This window comes from Acromyrmex echinatior, chromosome 5 (assembly GCF_024713525.1).
Source record: "Acromyrmex echinatior isolate Ae372 chromosome 5, ASM2471352v2, whole genome shotgun sequence".
Taxonomy (NCBI): Eukaryota; Metazoa; Arthropoda; class Insecta; order Hymenoptera; family Formicidae; genus Acromyrmex; species Acromyrmex echinatior.
This window is the reverse complement of record NC_141856.1, coordinates 6012341-6028983: the sequence shown is the minus strand read 5'-3', so window position 1 is coordinate 6028983 and position 16643 is coordinate 6012341. Positions and strand designations below refer to the sequence as shown.

Genomic DNA, 16643 nt, shown 5'->3' with positions numbered 1-16643 from the left:
AATTTAGTAAGTACAAATATGAGACATATAATAGCAACAGACATGTAAATGCATATTAAATAAGGCATTGCTATCAACAATTTTTAGTTTAAAAAGGCATGCAAATTTAATAATTAAAAAAGATATAAGTATAGGCACGGTAAAATAAATTTATAATTAAATTGCAAATATTTGCACGTGCATCCTGCGAATTTGAATGAAATTGAAATAAGTTTTCACCTGCGAGAGGGTAACCGCTTTCTCACGTATCAGTAAATCTTGTATGAGAGGTAGTTCGTCCGTCAGATGCAACTGTTGCAGTGCTATTAGAGCGCATTCGCACAAAGAGACCCGTTCCTCGCTAGACTCGTCGCTCGGGTCTATGTTTAACCTCCTGCAAAACGGAAGTTAAACATTGAATAACGGGATCGTGGAGATCCGTGCGATTATATTATTATACTGCGTCAAGTTGTCGTTACACAAGAAAATACTAACCCTTGTAGGAGGTACAGTCGATAATAAACATCCTCTCTGCAAAGTACAACGTCGCTTAGAGATTTGCTGGCATCCTCGATTCCGCGTGCTTGAAGACTCTTCAGAGCGTTGACCAGTTGAAGAAAGACGAACGACGTTTCTCTGCTCGCGCCCTCACCGTTTATGTCCTTCGACATCGCTCCAAATGATTGTATGGTAATGACATTCAGGCATGGAAGAATTGAAATTGTAGCTGAAACAAGAGAATTATTGTTAAATACGTAGTAATTTATATTTTTTTAATGTTTGTTTGTCGCGAAATTTCAACATGTATTACCTACCTTCGACATCCTCGTTCCTAGAAGGTTGAATCTTTTCAATTATCTCTTTCGGCACCTTATCTACAAATTCTATTATAGGCGTTAAATAAAAATCCTTTTGTGGCATAGGCATAACTAAATCAAACGCTATGCAAAGAGTGACATTTTGATCATTCCACGTAGCAGGACAAAATATTCTTCTACCGATGGAGACCGATGACAAAGTATCGACGTTAAAATGCTTCAATCGGGGATTCGCATTTTTGAGGGCACGCAGATTTGGGGGAAACTGGACAGTTTGATTTTCCTGAAAAGACGTAGTCAGAAAAAATATCACCTTTTATTATTTTATTGCTGCATAACAAATAGACAAAGAATATTTTGAACTTAAAATATTCCACGTGTAACTTCCTTCAAGGAAATTATCTTCTTGAGTCTGCGGTAAAGTCTATAGACATAGAGTCCAGCTACTCCTACAAATTGAGGATAACAAAATCTCTACACGAGAGATCGACAAGAAACTCGTTTGTATGTGTTTCAGGCAAACAAGAACATACAACGGTAAATAATTACAATATAGAGCTAACCTGTTCAAGAAATTGGGCGAGCGCTTCGTGATTCGCCACAACTACCGCGCCATAATTATCCTCGAGGCTTCGATGAACGATAGTGCGCCCCCGGCGTTGCCTCAAGCGGCCCATCCTCAGCTCGTCATCCGCGTTCTTCCAATCTTGATCCTCCTCGGCGCCCTGGAGTTCACGGGCGTTCGATTAAAAAGGGACGTTTAATGGGAGCAAAATGAAAAAAAACATAAACTCTGAAAGCGTACCTCGTCACCAGTGTAGAAGGTATACGGCGCGTAAAGTTCGCTCTCCGTCTCGCTGCCGCAATACGGCAACGAGATCGACCTCACGAACGAGAGTTGATGATGAGCCTTTGACTCCCCGATTATTGCACTGCTGTCGGACTTCCTTTTACATGCGGCGCGGAATCCGTTTCCGCTTCCGTGCCGCAGCTCAAGATTCGAATCGCACTCGGGCGAACTCGAGAGGCACTCGTACATATGACTGTCGTTGGATGTCTATTGAAATGCAAGTAATTGCTGTACTATCAAATCGCTATTGAAATGGTTTCCAAACAAATACAGCACATACGGCGCATATTTTACCGGATATAAATTTCCTTGGCATTTTTTTCTCTTGAATTTTTAGAGAATTGCTGTGTTCTTATATTATTATTCTCTTGTATCTTTTTTTATTGATGAATGAAAGAAAAATTAACGCAGAAATTTTTGACAAAAAAAAATATGACGTCGATGTTACCAATTTTATATATAAATTCTAAAAATGAAGTTTACTTCAATCTGCTTTCCCTTAAAGATATTATCCATCACTTTCTCTTTAGCGTTTTTTTTTCCTATTTCCGTTTGACAATAAAAATATGTACAGGAAATTATCGCAGCAACAATTACAAAGCAATTATCTTCTTTTCGCTGTTTACCTTTCCCTGAGATTTATGAACATTCATTCTATATATAAAGAATTAAAGAATCCTGGATGCAGCGTGTGAATATTGTTCGTATTAACATTTTCATGCTGCAGTCCAACCATAGTAATCGATTCACATTCAATGTTTGCGTGTACGTCGTCTAGGTCTGACTTTAGACAGACTGATTTGTAGAAGAGTCTCTCTTACCGGCGACTCGGAAGTGGGTCGTGCAGTGGCGAGCCTATCGTAATCCCGGTGCTGATCTTCAGCCGACGTACCCAGTGACCTTTTCGTGACGGGTTGGGAAATTGCTCGATCTCTCATGCTGGCAGTTCTTTGGGGTTTCGAGGGTGTCAGGGCACTGCGTACCTCACCTGTAACATCCTCCGCTGCTGCAGGCACGATCCGCCATCGTCAAGCGCCATGGGTTAGTATCACAAGACACAAGGCATGTCAACGAAACGGGCTAGTTATCCGGGCTTAGATAGTTCGCCTGACACACTACTGGGATATACTACTGGAGGAACATCCGCGCAACGCAGAGTTTGACGTAGCGATACGATGGACGTTAGTTCACTCATGGCTCGACGTATGTAGACTAATCGCTACTGGTACATGAAAACTATTTTTTTTTAATATCCAAATAATCTCTAATATAGAGTCTCTGATCTAAACCCGATTTTATGAGCACTCAAGCGTTGATGGCTAACGTGGACCATGCGAGGATACATCTTTCCGACGAAGCCTTCGAGCAACGTCTATCACGCTACAAGCGAAAACGGGCATTGGGATCGACGAATAATATAGCACATACGGCATCTTTTATCCTTCTGCGGGTGGGAATCTTCGACTTTTACAAACGTACATTATGTATAGCTTTTAATTGAATTCACAAGACTCCTTAGATATCCTAAGATATCGATTACAGCGCATGCAATGCGTGCGGCGTTAGTTGCACCCAGCGTCGGTTAGAGGAGTCCTCGACTAACGTTGCTCGTGGTACGCACCGTTACGTAACCACTGTAGAAAGAGGAAAAAAAAAAGAAAAAGAGGAAGAAAACGGAGAGAGACGTGAACGCGGATATGCGCGCGATTTACGCTTGAGTAGTCGCGCTTATGTCGGCGCGATGGACGTCGCCGTTGTTCGCGTTAATGAGAGAAGGAAGAGACAGAAAGATGCGGAGGTGCAACGAACAAGCCACAGCATCACAGGGGATTATGTACCGTACGGTATACGTGAGACGGCGCGATCGAAGAGAAAGAGTGACTAAGAGAGCCGAATGATTGGAAAGAACAAGACTCTAAATTTCTTTTTAAACAATATACGTTTTATTCATCAGATACAAATGTTCGATATTACAGTTCTTGTACAGTTTACACTGTTACAAAAAGCATTTCGTCGACAAATACAACAAATAGCACAAATAACATTTTACTTAACCAGCCATTCTCAAACTTTATATTGTCTGATAATCTTATCGCGGAAACTTGCATTGCAAAAGCAGTCGTGCCTCAACAATAAAAAGCTATAAGCCTTCAATCGATATTGCTTAATATTACATTACGTGAAACGATACCGGAGCTTAAAAGCCGAGTCTTGTCCGAAAGAATAGGAATACACTCTTTCAGTAAATATTACGAAACATTATTATCAATCTAATACGTATCACAGAATATTGTGACTTTCTAAGATCTAATAATTTTAGTTCCTTTAGGACTTACAAATCCATCCTTACGATTTGTATCTTATAGAAAATGTCGCGTTTCCATCATCGGGAATAATCATCGAAATTTGAATTTGTCTAAATTATATCTCAGTTTCAAAATTCCGAGTATTACCCGGCCAACTGCGCGACGCCCAGAATTATAATCGCGTGCAGTTCGTTAAGTGAAAAATCATCTATTCTCCCCGAGGATGCAAGTTAAAACATCACCACGTGGCTCAATCGCTGTACCCACGCAAGCGAAGCGACGTCTCTCCCGTTTTAAAAAGCGAGGTTGGCGCGAGGATTCGTGTGAGTATGGCTGTTAACATCGAGAATGGTCGCGACGATTAACTCAGTTACACTGTATAGGCCTGAACTTACCCAGATTCGCGTAAATTGAATCCGAGGTCGTCGACGGCCTCCAAGTGGCTTTCGACGTCTTGTCGTTTCTGGAAGCGACGTTCAATTTGATCTCTGCACGAGGTGGCGGCGGTCTGACTGGTTTATCCACCAAATCCAATCTCGACCAATCCTCGAGGGATTGATTCCTTGGCGGCGGGGGTGGTTTGCCAGGTCTCGCTGTAATAATAACGTAATGTTTCTTTTCTTTCGTGACGAGGTTGCAGGGTGTTCCAGAATGACCGCCAAATATTTCGATGCTGGTAGAGTCGATTAAACTGAGTCGGAAATTGCCTTTGACAATTTTTGCAATAATTAAGCAAGTTATAAATTAATCGCCGAATATTGATTTTCAATAATTTTTTATTCAAATACTAACCAACTTTACAGAAAACAGCAGGAGACAAGAATTGTTTATTTTCTTCTTATAAAATTCTGAGAATTTTTTAGTACCGCATTTTCTCATGTTAGTAAAAATAATTGCCAATAAGAAAATGCAGTACTAAAAAGTTGACAAAAAATTTTAAAAAAGTTCTTACAGTGTTTTATGAGAAAAAAATAAATAATTTTTGTAAAGTTAATAGTACTTGAATAAAAAATTATTGAGGACTATTATTTGACGATTTTTAGTAGGTAATTAATATCTTGTTAACTATTGCGAAAAGAATTGCAATACGATAGAAGACTTTTCGATTCAATTTAGTCCGCTCTATCAGTATATGAAATATTTAGCGGTTATTCTGAAACTGCCTATATATTGGGTGTATTCAGTACTATAATCGCTCGCTGAGCGACTAAAATAGCGGTCAAATGTGATTAATTCTTACCTTTAGATCCAACCAATTACATTAAATTGTTACTTAATTGCTTAGTGAGCAGCTGTAGTACTGAATGCATCTACATATAATGTACATGTACCTATGTATATATATTTTTTTACACGCTTCCACGTCTTTTTAATAATTTAAAATGTCAATCATTTTTTTCGTATCACGGAAAGAATGATTTTGCTATAATATCTAAAAATTTAGCTAGATAGAGAAATTATTTTTCAACCAAATTATTTTCAAATCTGTATCTACCTAAATTTCTAGATACTGCAACAAAAATCGTTCTTTCCGTATATTTAATATTTTATCGCAAACAACTTCGTACTTCGTACTTACCCGCGATCGATGGAGGCAATCGCGCCATTCTCGAGCCATCGTTTTTAGCACCGCAGGAATCCGTTTGGTCCTCATTCATCCTGGCAATGATCCTATCATTTCCCACTACCTCAACCGCGGCACCGTCCAACTCCAACGGATGGATTATTTCTAATCGCGGTTTCGGTTGCGGCGTCGACGGTATTTCGTCGGTCCTCGCACCCGACGTTTGCCCGGTAATCACATCCATGTCTTTCCTCGTGCCCATTCTCAAGAACCTCTTGAGAGAGAAACCTTTTCGGTTTCTACCTCTCTTCTTTTCCTCCCGTACATCCTTCTCCGTCGTTAAGCTGTCTTGTGACAGAGATATCGTTCTCCTAGGCACGGACTCTCTCTCGATCGGCTGCTTGGCATTTTCATTTGTCGGGTCCGGTAGATCGCAGACCGCTTTGCGAAACTTCGGACTGCAAGAGGACGATCTTTCTCGCTTCTCTTTTTCGCGAACGACTGGGGAATCAGACTTCAGATTCGCTCCCGGATTCCTGGCAAATAGAGAGGAGACTGGCATGAGATCCTCCATGGATTCCGGCGGTCGCGGAGCGATCCTTCTCTTGTTCGGCGAACGTATGAGCTCCATTGTGGAGACAGAAACCGGAGTAATTTCCGGAAATTCCTCGTCTAGCATAACATTCTCTTCCATTTCTTCGTTACTCATCGGATAATTTCTCAAAACTGGCGGTGTGGTTACGGAAGTAAACAACGGCGAGAGAGAGGATTTCAACGGAGTTCTTGCTAGATATCCAGATTCTGAGATTTGAGCTGTAATGGTTGGTGGGACTTGATCGGGTTCCGATAAAATCTCGTTCGTAACGTTCTTCTTCGTTAAGCATCGAGAGCTCATATCCTGCATACCTAGAAAGAGATAGTAGGACGCATCGTAATGATGTTAAGGGAATTTCTGCGTAAGGAAACTTTTACAAAAAGCTAAAGAATAAAAGAAAAAATTTGTTTAGATTATTTTCATTGTAACAATATTTATATATGGTTGTAAATTTCTTTTTTTAAATTCAATTAATTCTAATCAACATAAAGTTTGAGATATAATTTTTTTCTTCTCCATTCTCAAATATTAAAATCTATTTCAAACATATACGATTTCGGGACTTCAAAAAATTTCGATGGGACGTAATGCAATAATTAAAGAAGCGATCTTTCGATGATTTTCATCTCCATTTTAAGTCGAATAAAATATGATAAACATTTAAATTATTAAAAGAACAAATAAATTCGAACAATATTTTTTGTTTCTTTTTTTTTTAAATTGTATTTCAGAGCTAATCGTTAGACTCACCTAGACTTTGAGCGGACCTACTGGCGACAGTTTGAACTGAAGGAGGCGGTAACACGTAATCGCCGTTGGGTATTTTCCTCACTGCGAATGGACCATCGTTTAGGCTCGCCTTCGCGGAAAAGGTCGCTGGTTTCTGCGGTACGGCGGGCTTTGTCTTCAAGTCCGTATTGACGCTACCGTGCAAGAAAGAGGGCCTCGGTTCTGTGGTTATGATCGGCGGTGGACTCGTGGGCAACGCTGGTGGTTCCGTCACTTCTTCCTCATCCGCTTTGCCATCCGGTTCGCCCGCGAGCTCGCGACTGCTGTCGAAACAGAATTTTTTCCGTTCCGCGCCCTCGCACTCTCCTTCGACCTCGCGTATCTGCGACGACGGAGCTTCCTTACCATTGTCGACACCGTTGACATTCTTGTCGACATTCATCGATCGATCACTCTCCGGTGTCTCCTCGTTCTTCGAAGGCGTCAACGGAACGAGCTCGATCCTCTCTTCTTTTCCTTGGTCTTGTTTCGCACAATCGCTTTTACTTGTCATCGTCCTCTTTACGCTCTCTCCCACGTCATTACTCAGCACAGATTGCGTAGACATTCCTGACGAAGTCTCGATTTCAGTCTTCTTTGTTGCTGAAACGGTGTTAAGGGGGACACTTGTGGCGTTATTCTTGTCGACTTTAGAGACGGACAAGTATTTCTGCGCCGTTGTTTCCATCTTCACCGCATCCATATTGGCAGTATCCGCCGTAGTCTCCCTTCGCATAATGGAAATCATATTGGCAGAGGTGATCAACGGCATGTCTACAATTTTTCCTAATTCTGAGGAAGATTTTTGTTCTTGCTCTTCGATCTTATTCCGCTCTGGACCACTGAGTTTCTTTGCGGCCTTTAACATTTAATATAAAAATATCTATTGAAAAACTTCTTGCTTGCAAAGTGATATTTAAATTCGTAAAATGATTTGATGACTTTTACTTATAATATTGCTTTATAATATTCTTATCTAAATAATCTTAGTGTAAATTGTACTAAACTGAACTTTTCTAACAGTAAATGTAAGAATTGTTACAAAATCATTAAGGATAGTATCTTTTTAATAAATAATATTGGTTAAGAAAGAATAAAAAAATAATAGATATTATTTTATCAGAAGGTGCAATATCATATGATTCGTTTTAATGTCATTTAAATATGCTGTAATTAATAATATTTAACTTGCTAATATTCAACTTTGTTTACAAAATCAAGAATAAGAACAAAGAATAACTCAACTTGTATCTAATTAAATAACCTGTTTTGATGAAAATAAATTTCGCGATAAAATTTAAATTATTTTATTTATACTTTCGTTTTACTTACTTCGGCAGTGTTATCCGACGATCCATCGTCGCCGGGTTTTAATCTAACAAACGGACTGGTTTGTAAGTTGATCGTGTTGATCTTTCGATCGGTCGGTCTTTTGGCGGTGGGTACGGCCTCTTCTCCACCAAAAGGCGTTACAGAGACCAAGAGAGTCGTTTTCCTGCCATCGGCGTCTCTCTGTATCTTACCCAGCATCAGTGAGGCGAAAGATTTGGCAGGCGACGCCGTCGTTGACTTGGACACGTCGTGCGAACTGTTGGTCTCGACATTCGTCAAATTTGCGGTGACCGTATTGAAGTTCGTGTTCGCGCGGGTCAAGTCGAATAACGCTCGTTCCTCCTCGCTGTCCGGCACCAGGTCCTCCGATTTCGCAGAGGAGTCGATCTGGATCCCATCCCTATCCTCCTCACCGTCAGAGAAGTCATCGCCGCCATAACCGATTACCTCGGTGAGAGACTCGGGGAAACCGACGTTCTTTTTTCGTTGATCTTTCCGACAAACCGTTTTGTCACGAAGAATACTCTGCAAGATTATTCGATCATCTGATTCCAATAGGAAAGGAATGCGATTTTTTTTATCTATAATGTATAACTACACAAACAGGAAACCTTTTAATCGCTCTAATTACTAATGATTATGTCCCGTTAATTAGATGTAGTTACGCGATATACAAATAACTTGAAAAACGAGTTGTTTTAATATGACTTTTAATATGATGATGATAGAGAGTGTTATCTTCATATAAACTATCGACTACTTGATATATTATATATTGATCTTTTGACATTAATTATAGCGCGTGCCGTGTATATATAAATTGAACTGTATATATAAATTGTAAATAATATAAATCATAAAAGCAATCAACAATAATTATAAGTGTTGTTGGCGTTCAGCAGAAAAAAACTTTAATAAACGCTCTGTTGTGATTCAATTATATTTTTTTAATCTAAAATTGAGAAAGAACAACATTCCGCTGGATCTAAAAATATAATTCAAATAAACCCAAAGTGTTTTTAACATAAAGCTGTTTTTCCTGATTGCTGCAAATATGCAACGTACATAAACAAAATATATATTTTGAATGTAGTTGTGATATTTCTATAATCTAATTGAAAATTTACGCTTAAATACAATATACAAATCTATTGCGTGTATAATATTGTATATACACAAGCATATATTATTATGTACGATGTATTTTGTACCTGCAACTGAAGATGATCAATCTTCAAATTCGTGGAAGCCTTCTCGACATTCAATCGCAAGATATCGTCAGCCGGCGCATGTTCCTCCTTCGGTTTGAAACAGTTCGAGCAGAGCTCCTTCTTCCAGGCGTTTTGCACAAAGCGATTGCATTGTGTGGACATTGTTGCCTCACCGCGACAGCGACAGCGAAAGCCCCGTTACATCATCACTCTGAAAGGAAAGAGGTGAAATAGTAATCGATTCGATTCTTCAGCCGGTGCAACGATCAACGGTGCATTGTGCACGCGGAACGAACGGACGTGATAGAGCGCGAGAAATTATTTTTGTTCTGAGAAAATATACTTACATGTAAAAATAAATTTGTGAATGAATTTTAAATGTTTTCTTTAAAATTTTTCAAAATTCCGTTGGACAGCTCAGGTTATTACGGAGGATCAATTTGCAGCCGTTCCCTAGAATTCGCTTAACGACGAAGCGCGCCTGTCAACGAGCGATTACCTTGGATGGTCGTTAAAAACCAAAACGAAACGAGTGAGTACATTTTCCTGTCCGCAGCGTCGGCAGTGGCTACTGTGGCAATACAATCGGGACAATTGACTGGAGCTGCCCGACCGGCTGAGTAATTGCCTCACTTCCGGTCTCGGCTTTATTTGCAACAGCGATGGCCTAGCCTGTACCCGTCATTAGCAAGTAATAACGTAAGAATATTGTGCCATTGTTGAATTTTTCTTTCTATGAAGGTAGTCGAAAATGAGAGTCGAGCAGTTCTTCCAATTAATTTTGCTCCGTGCTACATTCCGGATATTTCTTTAGATTATATCTATTCACGCAAAAAAATATTTTGCTGCTCCAGCTAGAATTATCGTTGTTTTTTTTGTATCTGATAGAAAATTATGTATGTATAAAATATGTATCATATACGTAGAATTTATAACATAAATCTAAATTCTATCTCTGTGATTAGATGCAGTGCATATCCAATATCAGTACTTGTTAGAAATTTATCTATTTTAGCTATTTTTCTTACTTAGATAATTTTCGCTATAACTGCAAGATCACTTTTTTGAGTGATTCTAAAATCTATAAAAATAATTTTTTCTCATTAACGATGCACTAACTGATATAATCAAAAGTGAATGCTTTTTGAAAAGCAATTAGTGGGAAAATTATTTTTATAGATTATATTATTCAAAAATTTAATGTAGTGACTTATATAATAATATATAAAATATTCTACATCTGAAATAACGATTTTGTTGAAATATCTAAAAATTTAGTTAGGTGCAGATCAGAAAATAATTTTGTTGAGTCATCAAATAATTACATAGGAAACGCAAGCATGATGTAAACAATGCTGCAAAAGCATTGTTTTGACATTCTAGCAATCAGCTCCAGCGTTCTATGTAATTATTTTGATCCAACAAAATTACTTTCAAATCTGTATTTAACTAAATTTTTAGATACTTTAATAAAATTGAACTATTCTTTTTGTTAATGCAAAATTATTTATTAATTTTTTGATTGGCATATACGCAGACAACATTAGAGAGCAACGACGTCGCAAAGATTTCTTGAATCATCCTCTCGCTATTGACAAATATTCGCTGTCTATTGCAGAAGCTGCGAAACTGGAGAATCCTCTCTCTCTTAATTTAGATATTAATCGCAGGGGAAATCGCGTGCGCGACACACTGGAACGAAGGATATCATCGAAGACGAAAAGAACACGACGACGTCCACGATGATGTCCCATTAGCATGCAGGACTTGCGAGTACTTGCAGACCAGGCACAAAGTACCGTTGCCGATCTCGTTGATCCGTTACGTCTCTCGCGTTCCTGTCCGCGTCTTTCATACACGTGGAAAATCTGTGACGCAGTCACATAAAAATTTAGATTAATATCGTAAACGTGCTTCATGGTTGGATACCAAGTTCCTCTAAGAAAATCAGGAAAGAATCCTTTGCCAGTTCGGACCAGTTCCAAGACAGAAAAAAAGGAAAAGAAGCAGGGGAAGGGAAAAAGGTTGAATTGCAGTTCGTGCAGTGGCATTGAGGCGAACGTTATTCTCGCGACAAAGCAATAGGAACTTCAAGGTTGTTATTTCGCTTAAATGGAGTTCAAGAGGTCTAAGTAGACAAACGCCTGAGAGTTCCGTGTTTGGAATGTGATTTAGCTCTTCAACTGAAACACTTTAATAAATTTTTTTAATTCCAGAGTACTACATATGCTGCAATCACATATTTATTTCTCTATAAATTTATTGATAGAAAATAACTTTTGTATCATACATTAAATATTTCAAGGAATAAAACGTTTAAAAATATATAAAAAGAAGAGCATAAAAAACCACAGCACAAGTTATAGTTTGTGATATTTAATTATTATTACATTAATTAGAACATTAAACGTTTCGGCCACAATCTGGCCATCTTCAGTAATTCAATAATGTTCTTAAAACGCAAAATTACATCTAGTTGACATTAAATTCAACAGTCGGGTGTTGTAATTAAATAAACGTGTTCTTTTCTATGTGAAGATGCTTCATACAATAACGTTATAATGCCAGTTGTCATATAAGAAAAGTGTAGAACAAGAATTTCTAGATTCTAATTTAAATAAAATTGTATATCATTAATATCTTCTAGTCGGAATGTAAAGAAATAGAATCATTACCTGTTTTACAGCAAAAAAACTAAACGATGAATCTCAAGTACTTCTTTTGCACAATTAGAATATTGTCGTGACATTATGTGTTGTTATTTGTCCTATCATGTATTTTACCACTATTTATATATCTGAGTCAACAGTTTAGAAAGTTCTAGAATTATTTATTAAAAGAAAGAGAGATCCTTCTTTAGAAGAGGAAAATATATTTTTAAATTAGGAATTATATATTATATTTTTAAATTTATAACCACGTTAGTTTTCAAGATATAATAAAACATTTATTAGATATCATTGTTTCTTTTCGAATATTTTTCGAAAATAATTTAATTTAGAAGTTTTTAAATATTTTTAATTTGTCTTATTTTTTAAATCAAGGATCTTTAATTTTATGAAATAATATTCTTAATCCATCGACATAAATTATTAAATTATGTAAAAATTATACGAAATTCTTTCTTATATTTTATATCAAAATAAGCTTAATATATGCCATCAATAAAAGTTATTTAAAGGAGTAAAATATATACTCCATTATTTATTCCGTTATTAATTAAACATGCAATATAAATTTTTTATAAATAAATAAAAAGTCTGATCTGTAAAGATATAATTACGTTTTAATGTTTTTCTTACATAGAATTTTAATTATTCAGATCTCTCTCTCTCTCTCTCTCTCTCTCTCTCTCATCTTCCTAAACCAACAAAACGCATTAACTTAAAATATACAAATCGTTCTTTGACGACTCCGAGTTACTGCGGAATAATAATGTTGCCTTTGCAATTATTATAAATTAAGTACATTCTTCATAAACGGTTACCGGATAACTGTACATTCAGTACTAATTGTCGTAGTTTACTACTCGGAGATTACTGTAAATTAATCCCGTGTCTACGTAACAGCGTATTCTACGAAAAGGGATAAACCCTTCATATTTTTACACGGAACCGTCTGGGTCGCTACAAAGAAGTTCCTTTCTTCTTCGGTTACAGAGGCGGACCTTGTCGGGACTTCTCATTCCATTGAGATGACGCGTGGCGTGGCGCGCCAAGGCACAGCAGACGAAGAGCAAGGCGAGGTTCAATGCCAATGAATTTTACATATTGCAACACTCGAAGGCTTTAATCCTACAGAACTCTTGGGAAGGCAGAAAGTTCCTCGCGGCTTTGTTATTTACGCCGCATAAAATCTCTTGTTTAAAAAAAAAAAAAAAGACCTTAATTATCTGTTTCAAATGTACAGAGAAATTTAATTATAGTTCACAGAAATAGCTTTTGGATTCGTCTCAAGGTTGTATATAAGAAGAAATCGATTAAAAGTATATAAATAAATATCTACCAAAAATTTCAATTTTAATTAAGAATTCATCAATATTAATCTGCGAGAAATCAGTCTTCAGATTTCCTTATTGGATATCTAATATAAACACGGATTTATAAACACGTTTATCACGAATAATGATTAACCGATAATGAGTAATCCAAGTATTCAGTTAATGAATGCTTGTAAGTCATAAGTAACAAGCGATACTATTTATTTAGTCTACCTTTGTGCGGAAATGACAATGCAGTGATAACGCATTCGGCGAAGCAGACCCTGTGAATCATCCCGTGCGAAGAAAAGTGCGTTGCGGAGTAAATAAATAATTATCGACGTTCGTCTCGCGTTATTTCTCACAGAAACGATGATAACGCTAATATGCATTACGGAAGAAATGACGAGACTATTCGCCATCAGACATATGTGTCTTCGCACAAATACAAACCGGATGTGCACTACAAACTCGAGCGCAAAGAACAGGAGAGAGTAACAACGAGGACTTCCGTGATCATAGGAGTGAGAGATTCCGCTATGGCGCGACTCACATTCTTTTCGTCGTACTGCAATAATTACTGTTAGTCTGCCGCTTGATTGCGGGCATTAAACTCGCCCCTAACAACCGTAAGACGTCTGGGAATTTTCGACGGAGCGCGAACGAAGAATTACCTGGAGGAGAGAAGAGGAAGGTGGACCGTTCATTTGAGATCGCAGGGTACGTCGTTCGAGAGCAGTCGAGAGGCAAAAGACTTAATGGGTCAAGAGCGAGGTAATAAGTAGCTGGTACTAGCCATTCGAGGCGCATTAAGAGCACGGATTACATCATTTCATATGAGACATCGTTTGCTCGGAAGCAGTCAAGATCGTCACAATTGGATGATTATCGTGTGTACCGAGTCTTTTATACGAAACGTTTGTAAGAAACGGTCTGTATTTTTATCAAGAAAATAGAATTAATTCAGAGGATTAATAATAATAATAGTAAAAATAGATTTTTAGGAACAGCTATCGTAAATTAAATTAAAGATAAGCGGGACTGTAATTGAGCGTGAAATTATCACGATTTAATGTAGTCCACTTTCAACTCATAAGGTGACAACGTTTTATCATAGTTATTATTCTTTTTATCTTACAATTTACATTTTTATCATATATTATTTGTAAAATCATTATATATATATAATATATATATATATATATACATATAATTAAAAAAAAAACTTAAAAATTAATATTTTTGGAACAATTTTAATAAAAATTGTTAAAATTAACTATATTATAGAAAAAATATTATATTATCGATAAATCATAATTCGCAAAACATAATTCAATTTTCACTGCGCGTTATGCAATTTGTGAATCTTCTAAGTGAATACGCTGCAACTGCAAAAACTGCACTCACTTAACTGCATGCGCCATACCGAACCAAGTAATCTCCGTCTAACAGTAAACCGTTGCGTTGGGAACCGTTGTCGCATGATTAACGACCATTTTTTCGCGTTATTAGCGTGCCGTCTGCATCACTTGGACATAACGACAATCATGTTGAATTCATTCTTTGGAATCTGTGATTTACGGTAGCCTCAGATAGTCTGCGTTTTATAGGCACTCGCTGCCATTCCGAATAAAATGATATTGTGCAATATTATATTTCTTTATAGACAAGATCATTTTAATGCTTTCCAGTTTAATCAAATTAATTACAAGATCATGATTGTGAGAGGTTCACAGTGATATTCTAAAATTCCTCTTTAAAGCGTTATTTACTAATTTATGTGGAATTTATATTAAATTAAAACCATCACATTGTGGGATTATATTAAATTAGAACCATTTTATATTTATTAAGTCATCACAAAATACTACGTTATACATTTCGCTTCAATTCTTATTATCAATAATATTAAAAGCTTTGATAATGTACTTAACTATAGCATAAAAGGCACTAAATGGCAACAATTGATATGTCATCGACGACAATGCACGTCATGCAATTTAGCATAGGTACGTTTATTGAATTAGTTACATCTGAGCAACAGCAATTTTGATGCCGCTAGTCCACACTTTTTTCTCTTTTTTCAACCCAGCTTGTAAAGTCGAGACTTCTTTATCTGCCCAAGTATTTCATTTGGGTCATCCGGCTTCCGACGCGAATGTGCACGAGTTTCACATAATCGCGCGAAAAATGAGAAGAGGCGCATTGTATACTTCCTGACGTAGCTAAATGGAGAACAGAACGTCTGCAACGAATAGCGTTACATTTCGGTATCGTGTCGCGAGCTTTCCTCCCTCTCGCCTCTACGAAATAAATAAATATGGCGCAGCAAAAACTGATTTGTAGCTATCTTGGATTCGTATTCTACTCTATCGTAATATTTTAACGCGCGTTTGTTAACGCCGAAGGTGATGGAGTTCGTACTCGAGCCGAACTTAAACCGGTTTCCGGCTTATGACCCGGAACCATTCTATTCTTGAATATATACCCTCCCAAGGTACTTTGCATTTCAAAATACTAATCTGGTTTTCAATACAGTGTAACAAGGTTTCCTTGAAAAAAAAAAAAGAACCAAACCACTTTCCTAAAAATTATCTACATGCTGCGTGAAAAACTGTACTGCAACAAATTGTAAAGTAACTTATACGTAAAGTATTTACAAGAAGCAAAGTAAATATAAAACTGTGCGAGAGGACGGTAATACGATTTTATGTTTTAAGTAAGCATTCTGCATGTTCCGTTAAGTAAAGCATACATTTCCCGTTTTCCCTTTGTTTAAAACACCAGAGCGCTACGTTTATCTCTGGTTAGCTCTTAACTTGAACAACAGCTAGTTTCGTACTTTCGAATTTCAAGGGTGTTGTACCGTATAGTACCGTATAGTGTAGCATTTTCATTCCTCCGTCGAAAAAAATCTGTCGTCGGGGGAAGAAGTAAAGAAGTTTCTTAACAAAGGGAACGTGAATTAATGCTCCAGAGACAATGAATGCTTGCATCAGAAGCGAATCGAGAGAATATCCGCGTTCATTTCTTCATACGATTTATTACTCCGGCAAAAGGCGGTAAAACGAAAACGTACTTGACGCGTTTGCAGTACGCATGGACAAAACGGTTGCAGAATCGATTTTACGCTCGCTCCTTTTTGTCGAAACGACGCGACGCCGCGCCGCGACGTATTCGTATTATGCTCTTACCGGTCCTAAACGAGGTCGACCAGCTCCGATCGTAACCACACCTCCTC

General features: G+C 37.4%; 1 protein-coding gene across 3 annotated transcripts in view; it reads right to left on the bottom strand.

Annotated features, from left to right (window-relative positions):
• LOC105149490 (hypothetical protein) overlaps positions 1–16643 on the bottom strand; it is a 36346-nt gene that overhangs the window by 880 nt on the left and 18823 nt on the right. Inside the window, exons 1-12 of one of the 3 annotated variants that reach the window (XM_087406165.1) lie at positions 9771–11648; positions 9424–9634; positions 8213–8737; positions 6863–7739; positions 5533–6423; positions 4349–4546; positions 2469–2653; positions 1603–1854; positions 1361–1522; positions 795–1080; positions 475–706; positions 220–373 (exon numbers count right to left, since the gene is read on the bottom strand). In XM_087406165.1, coding sequence (XP_087262291.1) covers positions 220–373; positions 475–706; positions 795–1080; positions 1361–1522; positions 1603–1854; positions 2469–2653; positions 4349–4546; positions 5533–6423; positions 6863–7739; positions 8213–8737; positions 9424–9585 — 3924 coding nt within the window. In that variant the 5' untranslated portion in view covers positions 9586–9634; positions 9771–11648. Of the gene's footprint in view, positions 1–219; positions 374–474; positions 707–794; positions 1081–1360; positions 1523–1602; positions 1855–2468; positions 2654–4348; positions 4547–5532; positions 6424–6862; positions 7740–8212; positions 8738–9423; positions 9635–9770; positions 11649–16643 lie in introns of those variants that run through there. The other 2 variants (XM_011061938.2, XM_011061939.2) reach the window with 2 other exon arrangements.